Consider the following 23,563-nt stretch of genomic DNA (forward strand, 5'->3'; position numbering starts at 1 on the left):
GGTATATAAATACGATTAATAAATAAATAAATAAATAAATAAACTGTTTCAACTCCTACCATCAAAACGACGCTATAGAGCACTGCACACCAGAACAACTAGACACAAGGACAGTTTCTTTCCGAATGCCATCACTCTGCTAAACAAATAATTCCCTCAATACTGTCAGAGTATTTACTAAATCTGTACTATTAATCTTCTCATCATTCCCATCACCCATCTCCTCCCACTTATGACTGTATGACTGTAACCTTGTTGCTTGTATCCTTACAATTTATATTGGTATTGTTTCCTGATTGCTTATTTGTACCCTATGACTATCATTAAGCGTTGTACCTTAGGATTCTTGATGAAAGTATCTTTTCTTTTATGTACAGTGAGAGCATATGCACCGACAAATCCCGTGTGTCCAATCACACTTGGCAAATAAAACCTATTCTATTCTATTCTATTCCACCCAGGTTGGACTTGCTTTGTGTGGGATAACAGCTCACATACAACGCAGCTGCTTCCTTAGAGAACACGATGAGGAATTTGCAGCTGCAGCTCTTTTGAGATGCTTCGGGTGCCCTTCAGTTCTTCCAAGGCCTGGCTCCGATCCTGGTCAAGAGGGGGGCAAGGGGAGGGGAAATTGAAAGCAGTTGCTTAAACCATTGGCGAGGGGACTTCAAGGCTGAGCATTCTGCGGCAACAGCAGGTCGATGGATGAAACGGGAGAAGAACGCTGCTGCCAGAAGGGCAAGTCAGAGGGAGCCATCTAAAATTCCAATAAAGGAGAAGGTTTGTAGCTGAGGGTTGAAATGAGGGGCACTTGGTGCTCTCTGAGCTTGCTGGTTTTCTTGCAGACGTTTCATTGCCCAACGAAGTAACATCATCAGTGCTAGAAGGGAGAGGAGGGGGAAGAAGACAATGACTATGGGTTCCTTGGTGCTCTCTGAGCTTGCTGGTTTTCTTGCAGGCGTCTCATTGCCCAACTAGGTAACATCATCGGTGCTGAAAGGGAGAGGAGGAGGGGGAAGAGGAGAATGATGACTATGGGGTCTTTTGGGCTCTCTGAGCTTGCTTGTTTTCTTGCAGGCGTCTCATTGCCCAACTAGGTAACATCATCGGTGCTAGAAAAAAGTTTTTTTCTGAAATGGAGTTTCAGATGTTTCAGAGGCAGAAAAAAAAAGCAAACAACAACAACAAAAAAACAACAACAAAACCCAGCAGCAAGATTATTAATAGGACAATACTGGAAGAAAAAAGAAGTACCTACAATAGAAGAATGGATATTGAAAGTTGCCAATTTGGCTGAGATGGCGAAGATATCAGCCTTTTTGAAAGACAATACGCAAGAAAGATACTTAAAGGAATGGGAAAAATGGATTGACTATATTCAAAGTAGATATCAGACTAAGAGTTATCAGACTGTTTTTGAATGATTATGATGTATTATTTTTGATTGTTTTCGGGGGAAGTTAGGAATTGATGATTGTAGGGGTATAATTAAGTTGGGACGAATTTTTTTTAGCATATGTTTGTTTTATTTTTAACTATACCTTGTGCTTGGAAGTCGGGGGAGGGGTTGTGAAGGGAGGGGGAGGGGAGGTGGGGGAAAGGGGGAAAAAAATTTTCTGTAAAACTTTTTGAATAAAAAACAAAACAAAACAACAAAACCCAAGGCACAGAGTTCACAACCAAGGAACCTGTTGCTAAAATTCAACTCTGGGAACAGCTGATTGGGCGTATTCCAGGAGGCCGATCCACCTACCTATCAGCATTTTTATTTCCCCTCCCAAAAACAAACTAAGGTGCGTCTTATACTCTGAAAAATACGGTATTATTTGTACACTGCTTTGGATACCAGCAATCAACAGAACCACCACAGTTTTTGTCCTGTGCAGATGCTTCACTTTTCCCTTTCAGTCTGAAAATTGGAAAAAAAAAACCAAAACATTTCTCAAAATCAAAATTAACTCATCTTGGCCCTTGAGGTCTTCGATTACAGAATGCCCTGAAAGGAAAATCTTCTAGGATGAGTTTGTCCAGCGGAGATTTTCAAAGTTTTACTAATTAAATTTGGTTATAAAGCACCGGTTAGATTCACTGACTCTTCTGCATTATTTGTGTTCCACCACCCCCCTCCCTTCTTTACTGTATATGGAATGGAGCTGGCAAGGGGACAATACTCAGAAGGAATCGAAATCATTTGACTTTATTCCATTCGAAAAGAGAAAGGCATGCAAAATCCTTCTTCGGCAGTCAGAAACGTGACAGGAGCGAGAATGAGGCAAAGGAAATGAGGCGCGTTATCTCTGAAGACCCACCAGAACCGTGCATCCCGAGATAAATTAAGAATCGGTTGCTACTAAATGCAGGAAGGACTGTTGTGCTCATGTTATCTGACCTTGACGACTTCAGGATCTGTTGTGTTAAAGAAAAAAAAAAAATGAAGTCCACCGTGTAAAAACGTTCTTTTCTTCTTCTGCGGTATCTGCTGTTCTGTTCGAAGGAATCCTCGGCCGCCCTGAAATGCCATTTAGCAGAGGTGGCCTTGGCCTTCTCTAAGCAGTCATGGCTGCAAGATGGAAAAAGTGGAGAAAAAGAGCAGCAAGGCAGGATGGGGCCGGACCCAGCTCGGAAGCCTCGGCTTCCTTCACTCCAAGGCAGCCAGTTCCTCCAAGAGCTCCTCTTTCTCCCTCTGCAGTTCGTGCATCCGTTGTTTGTTCTGCTCCAAACGGTCCTCCAGCCACTGCAGCAGAGGCCCACTGATGGCAGACATCTGGCTGCAGAGGTTCTTCGTGAAGACTGGCAAGGAAAGAAAGGGCGTGTAGGAGATACCATAAAGAAAATGGCGCAGGAAGGCCCCAGCAACTTTCAGCCCCATACAATATGGATGACGCCACGTCTCGGTTAGTTTCCCCCCCCCCCGCCCCAACAGTTACACAGGACAGTTAAAACATCCTGTCAACAGATGTTTAAAGACCCAGAAATACGTCTTTCTGAGCCGCGAGATGTAAACAGCAGCCCCCCCTCCCCCAAACTCTGGATGGTGGGAAATCGTACCTGAGCCATTGTGAATCTTGGTTATAGAATCCAGGTGGGTGAGGCTGAACAAGGAAAGAAAAGATATACCTGTATTACTGAAACATGGACAGCAATCCCCAAAAATTACAGGTATGTTTTTGGCCTAATTAGAAGGGACTTGTTGTGGTCTGCCAGCAGCCTGCGGAGCTGGCAGCGGAGTCGGACAGTGAGGAGGCTGGGGAGGACAAAGGGTCAGTCCTGGAGCCAGGGGAAGGCCCGGATGAGGGCTCTGCATCGGAGACAGAGATGGGGCCAGGGCCATCTGGGAGTGCTGTGCGAACTCCAGAGCCTCCAGAGGCAGACAGCAGAGAGGCTGAGGAACAGGAGGAGCCTGTTCCTAGTTCACTCATGAGAAAAGCTGCCAAAATGCAGGAGTAGCTGAAGCAAAAAGGATGACTCAGGAGTAAGGCCAGAAGATGATTTGCCACTTCCATAAGGCTTAAAAGTACAGCAACGAGCCGTTGGGTTCTTTGTGGAAAAGCAACGTTGATTCCAGTGCTTCTTGTCAGCGTCTCTTGAACTTTGTGGGTTTTTTGCCAAGAAAAGCCTTTGTCAGGTTGCCAAAAACAACAAAGGTTGGTGATAAAGCCAAAGGATTGTTTATGAAGAATTTGTTTTGGAGTAAGCTGAGAATGAATGAATTCTCAGCTGTTTTAATAAAATAAGTTTGTTCAGGACTAATTGTGTTTGGTAATCACTACTTGGGCCTCAGTCACAACAGGACTCCTATTGGTGTGTGTGTGTGTGAGAGAGAGAGGGAGGTGGGGAGGAGGACGGGGAAGAGGGAGGAGAGAAAGAGGGTGTGTGTGTACTGGGTGTAGAGTATTCTCCCTGCCAAGGTGATTTAACAAGGAAGCTGTCCCAAAGGTGCTTTTTCAAGATGCAACTGGACTCTCTTGTTTTTTCCCCCTTGAAGATGTTTCGCTTCTCATCCAAGAAGTTTCTTCAGTTCTGAAGAAGAGGAACTAAAGAAGCTTCTCGGATGAAAAGCAAAACGTCTCCAAGGGGGGGAAAAAAACCCCAAGAAAGTCCAGTTATCCCACCTTTGGGATAACCACAGCCTGGGTGACTGAGGATCTCCATAGCTGAAAAGGAAGCTGGGTTTCACCTCACCTGTGGATTTTCCTATACGCATCCTGCTCCTCCTGGCACAAGATTTTCGGCAGTTCCACAGCCGATTCGAGGCAAACTTTCCCAATGGTATTGTGAGGGACGACGTGGATGGGGATTTCAATCCTTTCATACCTATGGGGGAAAGCGTGGACGCATCATACAAACACGATTTTTTTGGGGGGGTGGGGGGAATCACATTTCCTAAAAAAAACATTTGGGTAACTTTTTTCATATTTGCTGGTGCTGCAAAAGCTTGGTAGAGGAGGCTCAGATGGAAGAGGGGCCCTACTTCTGCATACGTACTCCCTATGCGAATGTAGAGGTTTCTTTTCAATGATGAGCATGCCTTAAACCATGTTTATTAACCGTTGTTAGTGGGAATGTGAGTGTTACAGCAGGTTCATTATTCCACCGGTAGCTGCTTCCCTTGTTGAAATAAGGGAGCAAAATGCTGGGCCCTCACTTGGCTAATAGCCTTAGACTTATCTACCGCTTCACTGTGCTTTACAGCCCTCTCTAAGCTGTTTACAGAGTCACCCTATTGCCCCCAACAATCTGGGTCCTCATTTTACCCATCTCGGAAGGATGGAAGGCTGAGTCAATCTTGAGCCTGGTGTTGTGCCTCACTCGCCCCCCCCTCCCCCCCCCCCCCGCAGCCGGGCCCCTCTCATCTCCTGCTATCTCAGCCAGAGACTGATAGTAGAGAAGAATGTCCTGGCATGCCTCCAGCCCCCAGCCCTGGCACCATGCCCGGACAAACCGAGCAAACAAACCTCCCTCCGATAGCATGTGCGCCTGAAGCCAGCCACGAGCTAGAATTGCCGGCAGCTGGGGACGAAACGATGCAGTGGATAGATCCACGCTTCCGGAGAATGGAGAGGCGACGTCAGCAAAAGGAAGGGAGGGTCAGGCCTGGATAAGTGCTGAGTCATGGAGCCACACCCCATGGCCTATATAAAGGATCTGCTTTCTGGCATTCTTTGAGTCAGGCAAAGTCTAATTTGGATTGCTGAAGTCACATCCTGGTCTCCTGCCTGCCCTGAGAACTCTGACAGAACTTTGGCAAAGCTGCAGAGGCTTTGCAGCCACGCTTGATACGGACTTCCCCGACCCAGCCGTCAGAGGAGGAGTGGGACACGACACCTGGTGAGATTCGAACTGGCAAACTGCAGGCAGCCAGCAGAAGTAGACTGCAGTACTGCACTCTAACCACTGCGCCACCACGGCTCAATAGAATATAGAATAACGTTCTGCCCCTTCGCTTATTCAGCTGCTGTGTTCTTACATTGTTTATATAAATACGAAGCTTTTCTGACTTTGCTTTTTTCTCCTTTTCTTCTCCCACCCGCTCTCGTCATCTGTATTGTATTTTATCTTTTATAGCCAGAGTGCAAAACCAGACCCACCATCTCTTCTTTTCACCGTAGCTTTTGGCTCTCCTAATGCCCACTTATGGCTACATGTCTCACTTGTTCTCTGCATTTCTTTTACTGTCCCCCCACCACCCTTGCTCTGCCTTTTCTTCTCCCTCAACTCTCTGGCAGATATTTCCTCTCCATCCCCTCTTCTCCAAATAAAGAGAGAAAAGGTGCACCAATGTGCCCTGTCTCCGGCCTCCACTCTCCCTTCAAGGCAGTACAGAAGTCGTTTTCAACCAAAGGCACTTTAAACAGTTATTAACGTCAATAAAAGATACTTATTCCATGCAATATGTGTGTGCACGTGCAGACACAATAGATCAGGGGTCTCCAACCTTGGCAACTTTAAGACTTGTGGACTTCAGCTCCACTGGTGTCGTGCCTCACCGGGCCCCTCCCGTCTCCTCCCGGGCTTGCTATCAGACTCTGAGTCTGATAATGAAGATGAACGGCCTGTCATGCCTCAAGCCCCCGGTCCCCGGCCCTGGCCTCATGCCCGGACAGGATGTCAGGAATGAACAAACAAACCTCACTCATACGGCCTGTGTTCCTTTGGCTCAGCCATCAGAGGAAGTCAGCCACGGATTGGACTTACTTGGGCCTACTCCTTCTGACCCCTCCCTTTTTCAAACAGCAGAAGACAATTCAAAGTGGGAGGATCCTCGCTTTCGGAGATCTGAGAGGCGACGCCAGCAGAAGGAAGGGAGGGGCAGGCCTGGATAAATGCTGAGTCATGGAGCCACACCCCACAGCCTATATAAAGGACCTGCTTTTGGCATTCCAACTTTTGAGTCAAGCAAAGTCTCATCTAGTTTGCTGAAGTCACAACTTGGACTCCTGCCTGTCCTGAGAAACCTGGAAGGAATTTGGCAAAGCTGCAGAGGCTTTGTTGCCATGCTTGATACGGACTTCCTAGACCCGGTCGTCGGAGGGGGAGGGGGACACGACAACTGGATTCTGGAAGTTGAAGTCCACAAGTCTTAAAGTTGCCAAGGTTGGAGACCCCTGCAATAGATCATCTTATTACAACTGTTTTATAATGCAGCAGGAACTTTGGCTTCCTAATATAGAAGGCGGGGCGAAATAGCTGTCACAGAGTGTTAGTAGGATAGAGATAGGGATAGGATAAGGTAAAGTGTACGAGATTTCTTCTCTATTCACATAGTTTACTATAGAGACAACACAGTTACATGCACTGGGGAGAATGACTAAAAACTGAAGTTGAAAGAAAAGTGTGAGAGAAGTTTTAAGTTTGCTGCACGGATGTTCATCAAAATCCTTACTCAGAGCTCTTCTGGGCTTGAATGGACTGGAAACAGGTGTACAGGACCCGGCCCGTCTGCGTCAAATGAAAGATAATAGTTGATTGTGCGAAACGTGTTAGTCTCTCTCTCTCATTCTCTCTCTCTCTCTCTCTCTCTCTCTCTCTCACACACACACACACACACACACTTCCCACATATACACAAAATGTAGCGGCTTACTTCAAATCCACCCAATCCAATTTTCCACTATTGAAAAAAACATTTTCTGGGAGTAAGCAGAGGGAAAATTGTTGAGGGACACGCTATTATCAAACAGGGTTTGGTGTCATTTTATTCAGTCTGCATCCTGATTAAATATTCGTCTTACTGCTTTCTAGCCAGAATGAAACCAGATACTTGAGATGTGACCACATATTACACATTCTGTTTAGTTTGAACCGAAGGTCTCCTGTCATTTCTTTCTTTCCTAATGTTCTGTTAGATTGTACTAGAAACACATTATATTCATGGACAAATTTTCATCCGCATTGACCAATTTCATCCATGGGTACAGTTAAGCTCGGAGACATTAATTTCAACCTTCTACTAAGTACTCAAGAGAGTCATCTGAGGCAACATTATCTTATCTCAAGGTATCTTATAGTATCTTCCGTGTTTTATCAAATCATTATTGAAATCCATTGCTAAATTACACAATCAATTTTGGGGTTTTTTTCTAGGAACCCTGGATATCTGGACGGATGCTTTGAGGGAAGAAAAGCCAGATAGTTGCAAAGTTACCATCCCGTTTAGCTGAGCTCATGCACTTTTCAAACTTTATGATTCTGTACTAGGTCACTGACACACCCAATTTACATATCAGGACTCCAACATCATGCATGGAAAGAAAAAAAAAATATGCAGGGAATCTACTTTTTAATACAATTTTAAAACCAATGTTCTTGCAAATCACACTGACATTAAAAGCACAGGAGTGGCACTATATTTTAACAGCTTCTGGCTACGCTAACTAGAAACAAAGCAAAACATTTATTCCAGAATGAGGTCAGATAGCAAGATACCTGTCCTATCAGAGTACCATTTATTTGTGTTCTATTTACCTTTGTGTTTTTATCTTCAATGAAACAAGAGAAGATAAGCCCCACAAAGCCTTGGTCCATCATCTGATACATTGCTTGTGTGCGCACATCTGTAAAAGATCATCAACAAAAAAGGTATGAGATTTCAAACATCTCTCCTGTACAGAAATGGCAGTCATGGGACTATCGGCACCAGATGATCAAGTCAAATAAATGTTCCTTTTTCCCCAGAAACAGCAGAAAGCTTCAGGAAAGAAGCTATCCAAAAGAGAACATTTGAAAGCCAAAATCAAGATGAGCATAAGAGCTAGTGAAAATAAGAGGACAGTCCAGCCATAGATTCCTAGAAACAGGCTACTTGTCCAATTGCAATCCTATCTTCAAAATGCTGGGAAAAAATTGATTCCTTTTCAGTGCATGTGACTTAAAGCAGAATATTCCTGACCTCCCAAAAATACAATCAATTCTAGACAAGAGTTCAATAAAGCAGACTTTTCAAATAGGTGAAAATATGATGCTAGTTTGCTATATGCCACAATCAGTGCTGGATCAATGCACGCATATTAGAAGAGTTACACACAGTTTAGTTTCAGTTACATATTTCTGTACTTCAATCTTCTCAGATCAGATTGGATAGAACCATAGCTTAGCAGAAGGTCAACGATTCACTTCCAACTGCCAGAAAATTTTTCTGCCAGCCAAATATAGCTGATTTGATTAGAATTAATTATCAAGTTCAGTACAAAGCACAGCCTAAGTGACTCCCTTCAAATCTTATCCATGTCAGTAAAGGCTCTCATTGGAACATTTTACTCATTCAAATAGTCTTGGGAAAGAGGTGGACAGAAAATAATTTCAAGTATCTGATCTTATCCTTCCTGCAGTTCGGGAACTTTACTCTTACTTATCGGACACCATGTCTTACCTACATGTGATGGCCACACTGTTATGTGAGGATGAGAGTGATACCAGCCTACAACTCTCATGGGGCGTCCTGTTAATTCAGCCAATCTGTGTGTTAGTTAAGGGTGTTTCAAAAAAAAAAAAAAAACCTACCGGAAAAATATATTTTTTATGTTGTGGTACAACAGCACTGCAACAGGTACAACAGAAGTGGCTCAGTGGCTAAGACGCTGAGCTTGTCCATCAAAAGGTCGGCAGTTCAACGGTTCGAATCCCTAATGCCACATAACGGGGTGAGCTCCCGTGACTTGTCCCAGATTCTGCCAACCTAGCAGTTCGAAAGCACGTAAAAAATGCAAGTAGAAAAATAGGGACCACCCTTGGTGGGAAGGGAACAATGTTCCGTGCGCCTTTGGCATTTAGTCAGGCCAGCCACATGACCATTTCATGTCAGCTTTGAAACGGAGATGAGCACCACCCCCTAGAGTTGGGAACGCCTATCACATATGTGCGAGGGGAACCTTTACCTTTACCTTAGAGCAGCACTAAATTACATTTAATTTATTTGCAGCCCCCCCCAAAAACAGTAATTTAATAAATCCCTGGAATAAAGCTTTTCTCACATTTAAACAAGCAAGGAAGGTCATTAGGAAGAAATACCAACAATAATCAAAGTAAACACATTTCAGTGTAAACGTCTCTTTAAGAAATTAATAGAAACTGGAAGTCCCTTTTCTAGATCGCAAATATCTATCTGCTTTCAAACTACCATTAATCCATAAACTTGATAAAAAGATATCTCTGCTTCTGTTGAAGCAGCTGAGAGCTGCTCAGGAGAAATCTCCACACGGTCTTTTCTTTTATCTGACCTGCGCAGAATGATCACTGAGTGAATGTGAACAATTCGGCTTGTATCAACCTGGAGATAACAAAGAAGAAGAAGAAGAAAAATCCTTGATAGGCTATACAACATAAGATACCTTTGACTATTGCAATCTGCATGATATAATAAGCCTCTGCATCATGTTACCGTGTATAAAGAAATCCCTACAAGCTATCATTTTATCCATCTCCATCTCACCTCTCTGTGACACTTTTTTTTTAAAAATGCTGCTATTTCCCTGCAGTTTTATGTATTGCACAAGCTTGGAGCAGCTACTCTGTTCAGTTTGTGAGTATCAGAATATGAAACCAACCTTGTTTGATGTTCAATTCCAGCTTGTGGAAAGATGAATTGTGTAAATGCACTTTGCACGTTATATTCATTCAGTCACTGCTAGTGTGTGTGTGTGTATATGCGTGCATGTGCTTCCTTCCTATCAATTCCCACTCTGTAGCACAATTCCCACTGTAAATTATTGCAATACATACAATTGCACTGGCAAAATGTGGAAACTATTGTGCTAGGCCTCCGTTTGTCACAAAATGAGTTGCTCAGAAAGACAGACTAAGCTTAGAACCTAGCATTACAGCCTTGGGAGATTGGAGATAAAGGTTGTTGTGGGGAGTATTGCAGATACGTATGCATGCAAACATATACGTCCATGTGTATGTCTGTATATCTGACTGTGTGTGCATATATGAAGATAGTGTATATTGGAGGTGGAGACCTTTTGAGAGCTGCATGCAACGAAATTTCATTTTAATGTATGCCGATTAGTGTACATGCAAAGTGACAATAAAGTTATTCTAAGTCTAAAGTGTGTGTGTGTATATTCGAACTCTCCTAAAAATATGAGTTCCTTAAAATATATTCTCCACTTAGCTTTCGTTAGCCTCTGCTCACATCATCAGTGTAAAAACTACCATTGAAGAGATATTCGCCTTTTGCGCGCGCAGTGGCCAAATTGATCAATGATGCATAAAGGCGAATATCTCTTCAATGGTAGTTTTTACACTGATGATGTTAACAGAGGCTAACGAAAGCTAAGTGGAGAATATATTTTAAGTTCCGAAGATTGCAATGTTTGACTCTTCATATATACATACATATGTGTGTGTGTGTGTGTGTGTCTGTATATAACTTAACGTTTTATATATATCTATATGTATATACATATACATATATGTATATAATATAATATAATAAATACATACATATGCATAAAACTTTGCTCAGGTAAGAACAAAGCCAAAGCCTGAAGATGATGAGATCTCATCGAAACGTTGCCTAAATACTTCCAATCTTACATGGGAAAAGACCCGAACATACCAAAACCTGCATACATATAAATGTATATATATATGTGATGTATGTATATACATCACTTATGTATATACATATACAGATAAATGTAGGTTTTTGGTTATTCGGGTTTTCTCCCGCGTAAAATTGGAAGTGTCTTGGCGACGTTTCGACGAAGTCTCATTCGTCATCTTCAGGCTTCAGCTTCGTGCTTCTGGGAGCAATGGAAGCCTGAAGATGACGAATGAGACTTCGTCGAAACGTCGCCAAGACACTTCCAATTTTACGCGGGAGAAAACCCGAATAACCAAAGACCTACATACAAACACCCACGAAAACCTCAGAAAACAAATACATATAAATGTATATATATATATGTAGGTCTTGGTATATTCGGGACTATATATATATATATATATATAAGTTGTGGATTATATATATAATATTTTAAGTATTAAAATAATGTGCTATGTTTATATAACGTCAAGTTAAATACAGACACATATATACATATATACATACATACATTATATATATATATGTATGTATGTATATGTGTCTGTATATAACTCGACGTTATATAAACATAGCACATTATTTTAATACTTAAAATATTTAGTAAAAGGTTTAATACATGTTTGATGTTATTTAATAAATATCCAATGATTATTACTAAAGGCGGGATTAAAAACCACACTGATCAAAGCACTAAAAATCAAGCAACGACGCCAACGTCGGCTTCTCTTTCAGCGCCAGCTCCCAGCTGCCGGGTCAAGGCCGAGTTCGCCTCTTCCCCAGTTCGGCCCCAGGCAGGCGAGCTCATCGGGCGGAGCTCGGCCCTTCTCTGCGGCCCGCTTGGGCTCCCCTGCCCGTCCCAGCGGCCGTACCTCCCCGATGCAGAGCCCCATGACTTCCTCCTTCTCGGTGCTCAGCGCGTGGTTTAAGCACACCAGGAAGGCGTCGGCCTCCAAGTGCGCCGCCTGCACCGCCATCCCGGCCTGGCTCCGATCCTCCTCCTCCTCCTCCTCCTCCGACCGCCCCGACGAGACACAGGAGGCGAGCCGTTTCCTCGGCTTGGGCCCGTTGAGCTCCAAGCTTCCGCCCTAGGCCCGCGTTTCCCGGGCAACGCCGACTTCCGGTCCCTCTCGCCGGAAGTGCCCGGCCGGGACCCCAGCTGACGCGCCCTCGAGTTCCGCCGGCGTCGCTGCCAGCAGGTCGGTTCCGGCCGAGGGGGCGGGGGGCCGAGGGGGGCGGTGGAGTTGGGCAGCGCGAGAGCGGCGTACGTCCGGCCCGTGGGGCGAGGGAGACGCGGCCGTGGGGAGGTCTCCCGTGGGCCGCCCGACCTGCTTCGCTTGCCCTTCAGCCGGGAAGGGCGTGTGTTGGGGTGTGTGTGTGCTGGCGAAGGGAAGAGCGGGCGGTTGGGTCGACACCCCCCCTCAGTGGGGGAGGGGGGGCTGTTTGACGCCCCCTCCCCCTCCCAAGGGGACGTTCATGGGAGTTGTGGGGGGGGGGCAGCGGAAAGGACGAAGCCCCCCCACCCCGAGAGAGAAGCTCCGCCAGGCTGCAGTCGACAACAGGCAGAGCCCCCTTTCCTCCCCTTGTGGAAGCTCCAACCTGTTTGGCTTATCCGACCCTCATCCAGGCGGTCCTCGACTTGCGACCGTCCGTTTAGCGACCGGTCCAGGCTCGCGACCGGTTCTCACGCTTAACGGCCCCTTGCGGCATCCTCTCCCCCCCATGGTCACGGGATTGAAATTCGGATGTACGGCTACTGACTCGCCTTTACGACGGCGGCGGTGACGTCCCCAAGGGGTGTGTGTGTGTGTCCCGGGATTCCCCCACTTTTGAGACTTTCCGACGAGAGCAAACATCAACGGGGAAACCGGATTCACCGCACGACGGTGTTATGTAACTTTTAAGTGCGGCGGTGGATTCGCTTTAACGGCGGGAAGAAAGGCCGTAAAATGGGGCACTTAGCCGCAGGAATTTGGGGCTCGGTTGCGGTCGTAAGTCGAGGACTACTTGTAGGGGCTTCTTTTTTTATAGATAGATAGATAGATAGATAGATAGATAGATAGATAGATAGATAGATAGATAGATAGATAGATAGATAGATCATCTATCTATCTATCTATCTATCTATCTATCTATCTATCTATCTATCTATCTATCTATCTATCTATCTATCTATCTATGAGTGGGAGAGATGGTGATTCTACTCTGGGCAGAGAGAAAGACCTGGAGAAAGAGGCGAGGGTAACCTAAGCCAGGACACCCCACCCCCTCCCACTCCCCCATAGTTGGGTTGACAAGACACTCCGGACTTAGTTAACAAACCCGCTTTCCAGGTTTGCAGTACGTTCAACTTGAAACTCGTCCAAGTATCTGGGTTTGGTCAGAATGCTAAGTCGCACACGAAAGAAATCCATCTGTGGTCAACACTAGCCAATATACAGTTGCTGTGCCTTGAACTAGCCCAGGGGTCTGAAAACTTGGCTCTTTTAATACTTGTGGACTTCAACTCCCAGAGTTGAAGTCCACAAGTCTTAAAAGAGCCAAGTTTGCAGACCCCTGAACTAGCCCAATGTTAATGTGAACGCTGCCATCTGCAGATCAGCAAAGCTGAACTCAGCAAAGCTGGCTGAGGAGTTGTGGACTCCTGAGGACTTGTGGACTTCAACTCTGGGAGTTGAAGTCCACAAGTCTTAAAAGAGCCAAGTTTGCAGACCCCTGAACTAGCCCAATGTTAATGTGAACGCTGCCATCTGCAGATCAGCAAAGCTGATCTCAGCAAAGCTGGCTGAGGAGTTGTGGACTCCTGAGGACTTGTGGACTTCAACTCTGGGAGTTGAAGTCCACAAGTCTTAAAAGAGCCAAGTTTGCAGACCCCTGGGCTAGCCCAATGTTAATGGGAACGCTGCCATCTGCAGATCAGACCAGCTAATTCTTCCTTCCCCGTTGTCTCTTTATTGGAATGTGATAAACAGGAAACCAATCAAAGCAGGTTTAGCTGCAGCAGCCCCTTAGGGTGCAGATACGTGGATGGGAAAGATTTTGGCTGCAAGGTTTCTATTACAATGTAGAAATGTGTGTTGGGCCCTGTTTCCTCTAGGCATCCAAAATCCGAATGGAATTGGCAATTCTGGATTTGGCGCCGTACGTCATTATGCGGAAAGCGATCTCTTTTCTTGATCCCAAACTCAAGGAAATCGGGATTAGGAACTCTGGAATACTGCACAAAATTGATGCCAAATTTTGCAGAACTGCAAAAAGGAAAAAGGACGGTGAAGAATTTAAAAAAACCCCAAATCTCATTGCTTTGAGTTGACTTATAAAATGTAATAAATAGGATAGGAGCTGTTACAGACTCTACCTTTTGGTGCAGTCAGGACCAGATAAATGTTTAGGGCAGTGGTCACCAACTGGTGGTTCGTGGACCACTGGTGGTCCGTGAGAAAATTTTGGTGGTCCACAGAAAAAATATTTGCATTTTTAATATTGCACTAAATCAGGGGTCCTCAACCTACGGCCCCTGGGACAGATACGTGCAATGAACGTTTGTGTTGCTGCAGAGAGTCTCCCCCTTCGGGGTCTTTTTGTGTGGGTCGGAGGGGGGCAGAAATTCCAACTTGGGGTCTGCTTCAGCCTCCTGGTGCAAGGCTTTGGGCGAAGGTTGGAGGGAAGGGCCGCTGGTGACAAAGAGCCGGAGGACCTTATTCCAGTGGGACTGCATCATGGCCTGGAACTGGCTGATCATCTCAGCCCACTGAGCCTCCAGATGCCTGTACCCGGCTTTGCATTCCCGCAGGTCTTCCCTCTGCTTGGAAAGCCTATGCTCATAGTCCTCAGTGAGGTGCTTCTACTGAACTTCCTTCTCGGTCAGATCCAATTTGAACTGAGCGGTTTTGCCAGCTCTCTCTTAGCTCCAACTCCTGCTTCCTGTTGGAGCTCTAAGGAGCCCGGGTGGGGAAGGGAGGGGCGAATAGAGGCTAACAAGGCACTCCGCGATGTGAGTGACATGGAGTTGGCCATGCCCAGCCAGCCAGTCATTAGGCAGATCATATTAATGGTCCATGGGATTTAAAATTATGAATTTAGTGGTCCTTGAGGTCCGAAAGGTTGGTGACCCCTGGTTTAGGGGGCTGCAGGAATCTTGGCATTCTAAAACTGAACTTCAGAACAACTACAACTACTGGAAACAGACAAATTGCGCTCACAAGAGGCTCGCTAAGCCTGCAAGACTGCTTCTTTGGGGTTAAGCGTGTTGCAGCCATGATGCATGGCTTAATAATGCTTATGACAGATCCATCTTTTGGTTTCAGTTGTGTGTTCCATAACAAGTCAAATTCAGCACTTAAGAAAAAAATTGAGCGTGGGACGGGAGGGTTAGAAAAATGAGCTGCTTTTTGCCACATCTGGAGGTGGCGTTACAAAAAAAACCCATCACCATGCTGGAGTAGCACAGCTACTCGTCCCTCTGGTTAAGTTTTCTTACTGCTCTGCGCAAATAGGGAGTCTAATAGACTTCAGCAAATGTTCTTTGTTTTCTGAGCAAATTGCCGACATCAGAATTAATGGTATTAATTGAATGCGAAGCGGATGTTGCAGCGATACACATATAATGCTGTGATTCTTACTGCGTGGATAGCAGGCTTTTTGGAAAGGATCCCAGTGCAGCTCGGGAAAGTGTTATTTCTTCAAACCAAACATAGGCAAAAATTTCTCCCCTCTGAGTCACCCTCCAATGTAGCTCCATTGGCGAGAGTCCGCCCTTTGATGTTAGCGTACCAAATGCTGCCAGAATACAAGCATGAACATTTTTTTAATTCTGCAGGGCTTTTTGAATTTGCAGCAACTGTGCAGCCCAACTTTGGTGCATCTGTGTGTATGTGTGCATGTGTGAGAGAAAGGGACCGGCGTCTTATATGGAGTACAGTACATGTTTCTTGGGGAAAGTTTCTTGCATAGTGTGTGTATGTCTCTAATTGTGTCATTTGAGCAGCTCTTGATATATTTGGAATATTTAGCCATTTGAGCCCAAGAGGTTGTGTTGGAATTCCCAGAGGAACAGCTTGCACCTTCCTTGGTTTACTCTGTGTTCCTTCGCAGCGATCAAATGCAAAATGTTCTTTCAAAATTTGGCCACCGAAACGGTTAACCACATAGCTCTTTCTTTTTTCTGTTGCTACACAAAGTGTTTTTGATGTGTGTTTCTTCTTCCTAGCAGCTTGGAAACACCCTTATTCTTCAGCCACTCCATTCAACACTAGTGTGTTAAGATTAAAAAACAAACAAACTAACTAGAAATATATATATGTTCCTTTCCCAACATTTTCACACCCTTTGTTTAGGCTGCTGAATTTTTGTTAACTGATTTGTCCTGGATATGACAGCAGAATGCTAAAAAGAATTTCACTTAAAGTACAGTATGCTTTTTTGCATCTTTTTTTTTTTAATTTGCCAAAAAGAAGAGCTAAATTCATTTGTCCTTATACTGGAAGTTCTATGGGACACCTTTGCAACTAATGCAATTGGGATACTAAATAATTTCCATTTTGCTATGCTCTGCCAACTCTTCCGCAATCCAGTTTTACCCCCAAAGAGGCAAAATAATGCTCCTTTTAAGAGAGATTTTTGCCTTTCCTACTATTCCATATATCTACTTTACTCAGCACTTAAGGCATTTCAAGTAACAGCAGCAAAGAGTATACTGCCCACAAATCATCAGTTGTACCTATTCTTGTTTTCAGATTTTGTAGTTTTCTTTTGGGTTTTCCTCCCAAAATGGTCTTAACATGGAGGCAGGGAGATAATTGAAAAAGAAATAACGGAAAGGCAAACTGGGGGATAATATCCAATGATTAACTATCAAGCTCTCCTAAGGCCACATCCAGATTGCAGATTCACTTGGATTAGTGTTTCTCACCCTCAACAACTTGTAAATGTGTGGACTTCAACTCCCAGCTGGCTGGAGATTTCTGGGATTGGAAGTCCCCATTTTCTAAAGCCGCCGTGGTTGAGAAACATTGATTTGGTCCTAACTATTGACCAAATATTTAGGGCCAAATGAGGGATCAGCTATTGACCAAATAGTTACTGACCAAATTAGGGACATGGTATCTCAGTGGCTAAGATGCTGAGGTTGTCGATCGAAAAGTCGGCAGTTCAGCGGTTCGAATCCCTAGTGCCGCGTATAACAGGGTGAGCTCCTGTTCCTTGTCTCAGCATCTGCCAACCTAGCAGTTCAAAAGCACGTAAAAAATGCAAGTAGAAAAAATAGGGACCACCTTTGGTGGGAAGGGAACAGCGTTCCGTGAGCCTTTGGTGTTGAGTCATGCCGGCCACATGACCACGGAGACGTCTTCGGACAGCGCTGGCTCTTCGGCTTTGAAACGGAGATGAGCACCGCCCCCTAGAGTCAGGAACGACTAGCACATATGTGCGAGGGGAACCTTTACCTTTACCTATTGATGGCCACTGGTAGATCATATCATAACTGACGGCTGCATTTTTCTTGAAAGACCTTTCCAATGGAATCCAGTTTATCTCCAAAGGGACCGTGACCGACACACATTTCTGAAACTCTTTTCCTTTTTTAATTGTTTTTTTAACATGCTCTTCACGGTGCTAGGATGCTACACGCCACCAGGCCCTTCCTCCTTCCCTCCTGGCGCCGCTTCTTTGTGAGACTAACCATTGCGTATCTTTGCTCAGAGGTAAAGGTGGACGGTGTAGACATGGGAACCGAGGGCGGGCCTTCCTAGCCAAAGAGCAGGGCATGGCAGAAGGTGAGGAAGCTGGCGACGACGCCCAAGTCCCACCTGTCCGCCTCTGGGTACGGCGGATGGGCGTCTACTGCGATGAGAACCAAGCAACATGGCTGGTGGCACCAGAAGAGGTAAGCTCCCTCGTCTCCTTTGCTTCCCTGCCCTGGTCGATTAGGCCGATTTTGGGCTTGAGCTAGTCGCGATTTTCTTTTGTGTTTCTCCTTTCCTCCAGGAAGGAGGGACGCTAAAAGCCCGGATCAGAAGAATTCCAGTCCCCCTGGGTGAAGCCGTGCGCCCCAGCCGCCTTCCTGCTTCTCAGCTGCCCCATATGTGGCAGCTCTCAGAGGGCCCCCAGTACCGGGACAGTAACTCTCGTATCTGGGACATTGAACACCACTTAACGGTAAACGTGGCTCGGTGGAGAATTGGTGGAAATCTGGTCTCGACTATCGTCCATCGGCTGGGCTCTTAACAATAAGTGCATCTTTGGGTCCTTGTAGGTCATGGGAGTGGAAGAGCTGCTGTTGAAACTCCTGACCAGCAATTAAACCTGGTGAGCTGCTGCTGCTGCTTCTTCTCCTCCTCCTCCTCCTCCTCCTCCTCCTCCTCCTCCTCCTCCTCCTCCTCCTCCTCCTCCTCCTCCTCCTCCTCCTCCTCCTCCTCGCCTCTTCCTCCTCCTCCTCTCTTCTCCTCCTCCTCCTCCTCCTCTCTTCTCCTCCTCCTCCTCGCCTCTTCCTCCTCTCTTCTCCTCCTCCTCCTCCTCGCCTCTTCCTCCTCCTCCTCTCTCCTCCTCCTCCTCCTCTCCTCCTCCTCCTCGCCTCTTCCTCCTCTCTCTTCTCCTCCTCCTCCTCCTCTCTTCCTCCTCCTCCTCTTCTCCTCCTCCTCCTCGCCTCTTCCTCCTCCTCCTCCTCCTCGCCTCTTCCTCCTCCTCCTCTCTTCTCCTCCTCCTCCTCCTCCTCCTCGCCTCCTCCTCCTCCTCCTCGCCTCTTCCTCCTCCTCCTCTCTTCTCCTCCTCCTCCTCTCTTCTTCTCCTCCTCCTCCTCGCTGCCCCCTCCTCCTCCTCTTCCTCCTCCTCTCCCCCCCTCCTCCTCCTCTTCTTCTTCTCCTCCTCCTCCTCATCTCCCTCCCCTGCGTTCATTTGTTTTGTTTCCGCTTTCTTTTGACTCACGGTGGTTCTTCCATGCCTTTTTAAATTTTTTTTTTTTGTCTTTCAGGAGCTGCAACGCCAGGACGGTGGTCCCGTTTGGGTTTTTTTTTATGTGTTAACTCCTAGCACTCAACATGCCGCTGCCCCCGAGGCAGAGCACGGCGTGCGATTCTCTTAACCACCCACAGCAGCATCGCCCAAGAGCTTAGGACAGGCAGTCGGGAAGAGTGCCATGGCCAGTTGAAAGCGGAGGGGCAGTTTTAGGTAGGCAAGACCGGACCTGCCCCTCCCCTGCCGGAAAGCTGGTCAGGATACCATGGTTCAAAGAGTGGAGCAGTGGTAGTCAACCTGGTCCCTATCGCCCACTAGTGGGGGTTCCAGCTTTCATGGTGGGCGGTAGGGGTTTTGTCCGATATTGAAGCACTTTCCTTTTTTTAATTTAATTGACTTTTTAAAAAAAATTCATAGCATTATTTAAAAACATTTTCATTAGGTTTTCATAAAATTCCCCGTGACAATTTAAATTTCTGAAAATATACTATTTGTATTGCCCGCGCATAAGTTTAGTTCACCTTACATAAGTGAAACTAAATGGCGCTATAGTGCGACCGCAAACAAAAGAGCCTCGTCCCAGAACTGCTCGCGCATCTCCCCCCACACCGCCCAGGTGTAACAGGCAAGCAGAGCTGGTAGCCGGCGCCCCCCCCCCAACCCCAATCCACAATGCGCGAGAGGCATGTGCAGACAATGATACATGGCACATTACTGTGGAACTGGTGGGCGGTTAGAGAATTTTACTACTAACAGAGATACAAAAGTGGGTGGTAGGTATAAAAAGGTTGACTACCCCTGGAGTGAAGGAACAAGCCATGTGCAATGGTCTTAGCCCTCCTGCTTGCAGAGGTTCCGGAAGCCTGGGGGAGGGTGGGTGGGGGCAAGCAGAAGGTCTCAGAATGGAAGGATAGACACCCCCCACCCCCCCCCATGGGCTCTTGGATATGGTAAAGCAAGTCACAGCTTCTTCCTTGAATGGAACCGCCTTGAAAAATACTGTGCTCTTTTGTTTTTTTAACTGACTGAGGATGTTGTGCGTTTGGTTTTTCATCTTGTTAATTTCTGGCAGCATCACCAGGCCTTAACACTGTTCCCTACGTGTTTTGACAAGACTCAGTGACTCAGAGGGGAGAATCTAGTTTCCAAAATGCGGCATGCTGGGGCCTCCCTCCCTCCCTTCCTCTTCTTTACCCTTCCTTCCTTCCTTTCCTTCTATTCGTTTCTTGCTACCTTCCTTCTATTTCTTCCTTCTATTGTTTTCATTCCTTCCTTCCTTCCATTCCTTCTTTCCTTCTATGTCTTCCTTCTATTGCTTGCTTGCTTGCTTCCATTCCTTCTTTCCTTCTAGTCCTTCCTTCCTTCCTTCCCCTCTTGCACAAGGAACTACTATCATTCAAGTTCCATTCAGTTCCAACATCATTTCTTCCACGCATGCAATCCTTTAAGTACTTTAGTTTTCATCCTTTGAGTGCGTTCATTATCCGGCAACTTTGTTTAATGGTGTTTGTAGCAAGGGAAGGCGGTGCCAATGTGTCTTTGTAAGTGTCATTCTAATATTTAGGATAGGAGCCTAACAACTTATCAGTTGATAAAGCTCAGGATCTCCTCAAAGTGATCAATTCTCTCTGTCTGGGTTTGTTTAACATACTAAGCTAAAGAAGTTTTGATTATGACTTAGTCTATGACAGGGGTCTCCAGCCTTGGCAACTTGAAGACTTGTGGACTTCAACTCCCAGAGTTCCTCAGCCAGCAAAGCTGGGAGTTGAAGTCCACAAGTCTTAAAGTTGCCAAGATTGGAGATCCTTGGTCTACGATACGAAGCTATTTGCTGGAATGGTGGCTTTTGGTTTTATTGCCCGAATCCATCGGAGACTTATTTTGGCAAGCTGGGTTTAAGAAAACCAGGTTAGCACATTGTGGTCCTTCTTGAACTTTCTCCATCCAATGTTGTCTCTTGCTTGGCAAGCTCTGGGGAAGGCAGAACTCCTCTGGACTCTGCCAGCTCTCTCAGGTGGCATGTGGGAGGTTGACAGCTGACCTTTTTCCTGGGCAAGAAAATGGACTTAAAAGAGGATGAAGAAAATCCTTGACTAGACGGATCCTCTACTACCAGGTTCCAGATCGGTGATGGGTGGGAGGGGGAATGGCATTTCTTTCAGATAAGGCAGGGGTCTCCAACCTTGGCAACTTTCAGACTTGTGGACTTTAGCTCCCAGAGTTCCTCAGCTTTGCTGGCTGAGGAACTCTGGGAGTTGAAGTCCGCAAGTCTGAAAGTTGCCAAGGTTGGAGACCCCTGAGATAGGGCCTTAGGAACTTTGGCCCTCTATTTTGCCAGGATAATATTTTCCTTTTTGATTTTTGTTCTAGTTCCTTGGTTATGGCTGCAAAAGACCCCTGTAAGAAACATGCCTGTGAAATCCAAAAATGTTTGCAAGGTAAGCGGCTTCTCTTAATTTTATAGTGTTTGAGTTACTGAAGTAAATAGATGCCCTTTCCATGCTCTTCAAAAGGGTTTTTAGAAAACGTAGTTTAAATGTAACCAAAAATAACAGTAAAAGTGGAGGACAGAAAAGCCTAATTTTAAAATTCACACTTCTTAGCAGAAAATGACTTAAAACCTACCTCGATCCGTAGACTGTATATCACTTCCCAGCAGTCCATGTGCAGCTTTTATTGCTTGCTGGGGTGGCGGGGCTGAAAGTTACTTCTTTCTGGAATAAATGAGATTTCCTTCCAAATTGAGCTATTCATGTTTATCCTAAATTGGTGGAGGAAGTAGTTTTTACCATGTTTCCTACTTTGTGCTCTTTCCTTTACAACCTGCTGTATTTTAATAAGGTTGAAGCTCTTCAGAACACAATGCTACAGGTGTCTGATCTGGTCTATATTTGTGTGAATTTCCTGCGCTCTGTGAGCAATTCTTAAAATGCCAGCTTAAATTGTAGCCTTTAATTAAAATCTTCCTTCCAGACATAGACAGAGAATTGTAGGGCTAGAAGGGATCTTAGAGGTCTTCTAGTCCCACCCCCTGCCGATGGTCTCCCTGATATAACATTGAGTATTGATATCGCTAAAATTTGAACTAACCAAGTCTTTTGATCTCCCATTAAATTTGCATGAATTAAAATTAAGTGCAGTTACTGTAGTTGTGAACATCATTTTGTTTTCTTGCCTTGTCAAAAAACTGTGATTTGATTACATCTTCTGGAGATCAGGGGGTTGGACTGAAAGACCTCCAAGGTCCCTTCCAAGTCTATTATTCTGTGTGGTGTTGTATTGTGTTCTACTCTACTTTACTCTGCACCAAGATAAATTCCTTGTGTGTCCAATCACACTTGGCCAATAAAAAAATTCTATTCTATTCTATTCTATTCTATTCTATTCTATTCTATTCTATTCTACTCCTCTCCACTACGCCTATTCTATTGTATTCTATTCCATTCCATTCGACTCCATTCTCCACTCCATCTATTCTATTCTATTCTATTCTATTCTATTCTATTCTATTCTATTCTATTCTATTCTATTCTATTCTATTCCACTCCTCTCCACTACGCCTATTCTATTCTATTCTATTCCATTCCATTCCACTCTCCACTCCATCTATTCTATTCTATTCTATTCTATTCTATTCTATTCTATTCCATTCCATTCCACTCCACTCCACTCCACTCCACTCCACTCCACCCCACCCCACCCCACCCCACTCCACTCCATCTATTCTATTCTATTCTATTCTATTCTATTCTATTCTATTCTATTCTATTCTATTCTATTCTATTCTATTCTATTCTATTCTATTCTTACTTTTGGAAATTGTGTGTGGAGTGTGTTCATTTCTGGTTATCGGCCTATTTTGAAAGGGATTCTGCCTGCCCAGCTTCCAGTCTTTCACCATTTGGTCTTTCTTCTTTCCTTGCAGCAAACAACTACTTGGAATCTAAATGCGAAGCGGTCTTCCAGGAGATGAGACGTTGTTGCGCCCAGTACCCTAAGGGCGTATCCCTCTCTTGTTCAGGCTTTAAAGGGGAGGGAAAAGAGAGCGAGAAGCAGGTACCAGATTCCAACCAACCCCCCACTCTGAAGCCCTGAGCAAGCCCCTACTCTGGGAGGGCCCGAGCAGCCTTACCTGCCGTCTACGTAGCTACCGCGCTATACCTCAATCTGTTCTCTTGCATGGGAGGGCTACTCCCAAGAAGCAAGCCAGCCGGGTCCTCTTCCTCCAGACCCTGACGGAAGACCCAAAGGCAACAACGGCCCGTTGTCATCGTCGGGTCGAAGAGTAGAGCCCCTAGCACTTTTGTTGTCAAAACGATGTTTAACTGCTGTAGCCTTATTGTAAAGTAGATTGGAGTAGAATGCCTTGATTTGTTAAATTGTCCGTGTCCTTTTGTTCTCTTTGTCCAGAAGAGCAATATTCCACTGGAAGGTGAAATCCAGCCTGTTTTTTGTTTTTTTTCGCTGGGCATCAAATTTCAGACCTATCTCGTTTACGTGTGGTACGTGTAAGCTAAGTCCTTTGTTGAGACGCAAAGATTTTAACGCTCGTGAATTCGTCATTCC

At 45.4% G+C, this 23,563-nt stretch overlaps 3 protein-coding genes across 8 annotated transcripts; 2 read left to right on the forward strand and 1 right to left on the reverse strand.

The window, feature by feature from the left end:
- Positions 1–2,178: 2,178 nt before the first annotated feature.
- Positions 2,179–12,159, reverse strand: BRCC3 (BRCA1/BRCA2-containing complex subunit 3). Its single transcript, XM_058196714.1, has 8 exons — positions 11,920–12,159; positions 9,646–9,766; positions 8,870–8,956; positions 7,966–8,054; positions 6,884–6,939; positions 4,183–4,314; positions 3,049–3,092; positions 2,179–2,790 (listed from the first exon to the last, which is right to left on the reverse strand). Exons 1-8 carry the CDS (start codon positions 12,022–12,024, stop codon positions 2,639–2,641), a joined length of 786 nt encoding a protein of 261 aa, XP_058052697.1. The 5' UTR covers positions 12,025–12,159; the 3' UTR covers positions 2,179–2,638.
- On the forward strand, positions 12,116–23,367 carry CMC4 (C-X9-C motif containing 4). Of its 5 annotated transcripts, none has more exons than XM_058196717.1 (3): positions 12,116–12,246; positions 21,368–21,435; positions 22,923–23,367. In XM_058196717.1, exons 2-3 carry the CDS (start codon positions 21,378–21,380, stop codon positions 23,090–23,092), a joined length of 228 nt encoding a protein of 75 aa, XP_058052700.1. In that variant the 5' UTR covers positions 12,116–12,246; positions 21,368–21,377; the 3' UTR covers positions 23,093–23,367. The 5 variants fall into 5 exon arrangements, with proteins under 5 accessions (XP_058052700.1, XP_058052702.1, XP_058052703.1 ...); XM_058196719.1 differs by lacking the exon at positions 12,116–12,246 and adding an exon at positions 12,287–12,416; XM_058196720.1 differs by lacking the exon at positions 12,116–12,246 and adding an exon at positions 18,180–18,202.
- Positions 12,183–19,150, forward strand: MTCP1 (mature T cell proliferation 1). 2 transcript variants are annotated; one of them, XM_058196722.1, is made up of 5 exons: positions 12,183–12,246; positions 17,747–17,930; positions 18,032–18,202; positions 18,300–18,352; positions 19,014–19,150. In XM_058196722.1, exons 2-4 carry the CDS (start codon positions 17,811–17,813, stop codon positions 18,345–18,347), a joined length of 339 nt encoding a protein of 112 aa, XP_058052705.1. In that variant the 5' UTR covers positions 12,183–12,246; positions 17,747–17,810; the 3' UTR covers positions 18,348–18,352; positions 19,014–19,150. The 2 variants fall into 2 exon arrangements, with proteins under 2 accessions (XP_058052705.1, XP_058052706.1); XM_058196723.1 differs by lacking the exon at positions 12,183–12,246 and adding an exon at positions 12,315–12,416.
- Positions 23,368–23,563: the final 196 nt, after the last annotated feature.

The sequence above is a fragment of the Ahaetulla prasina genome, chromosome 11 (assembly GCF_028640845.1).
Source record: "Ahaetulla prasina isolate Xishuangbanna chromosome 11, ASM2864084v1, whole genome shotgun sequence".
NCBI lineage: Eukaryota > Metazoa > Chordata > Lepidosauria > Squamata > Colubridae > Ahaetulla > Ahaetulla prasina.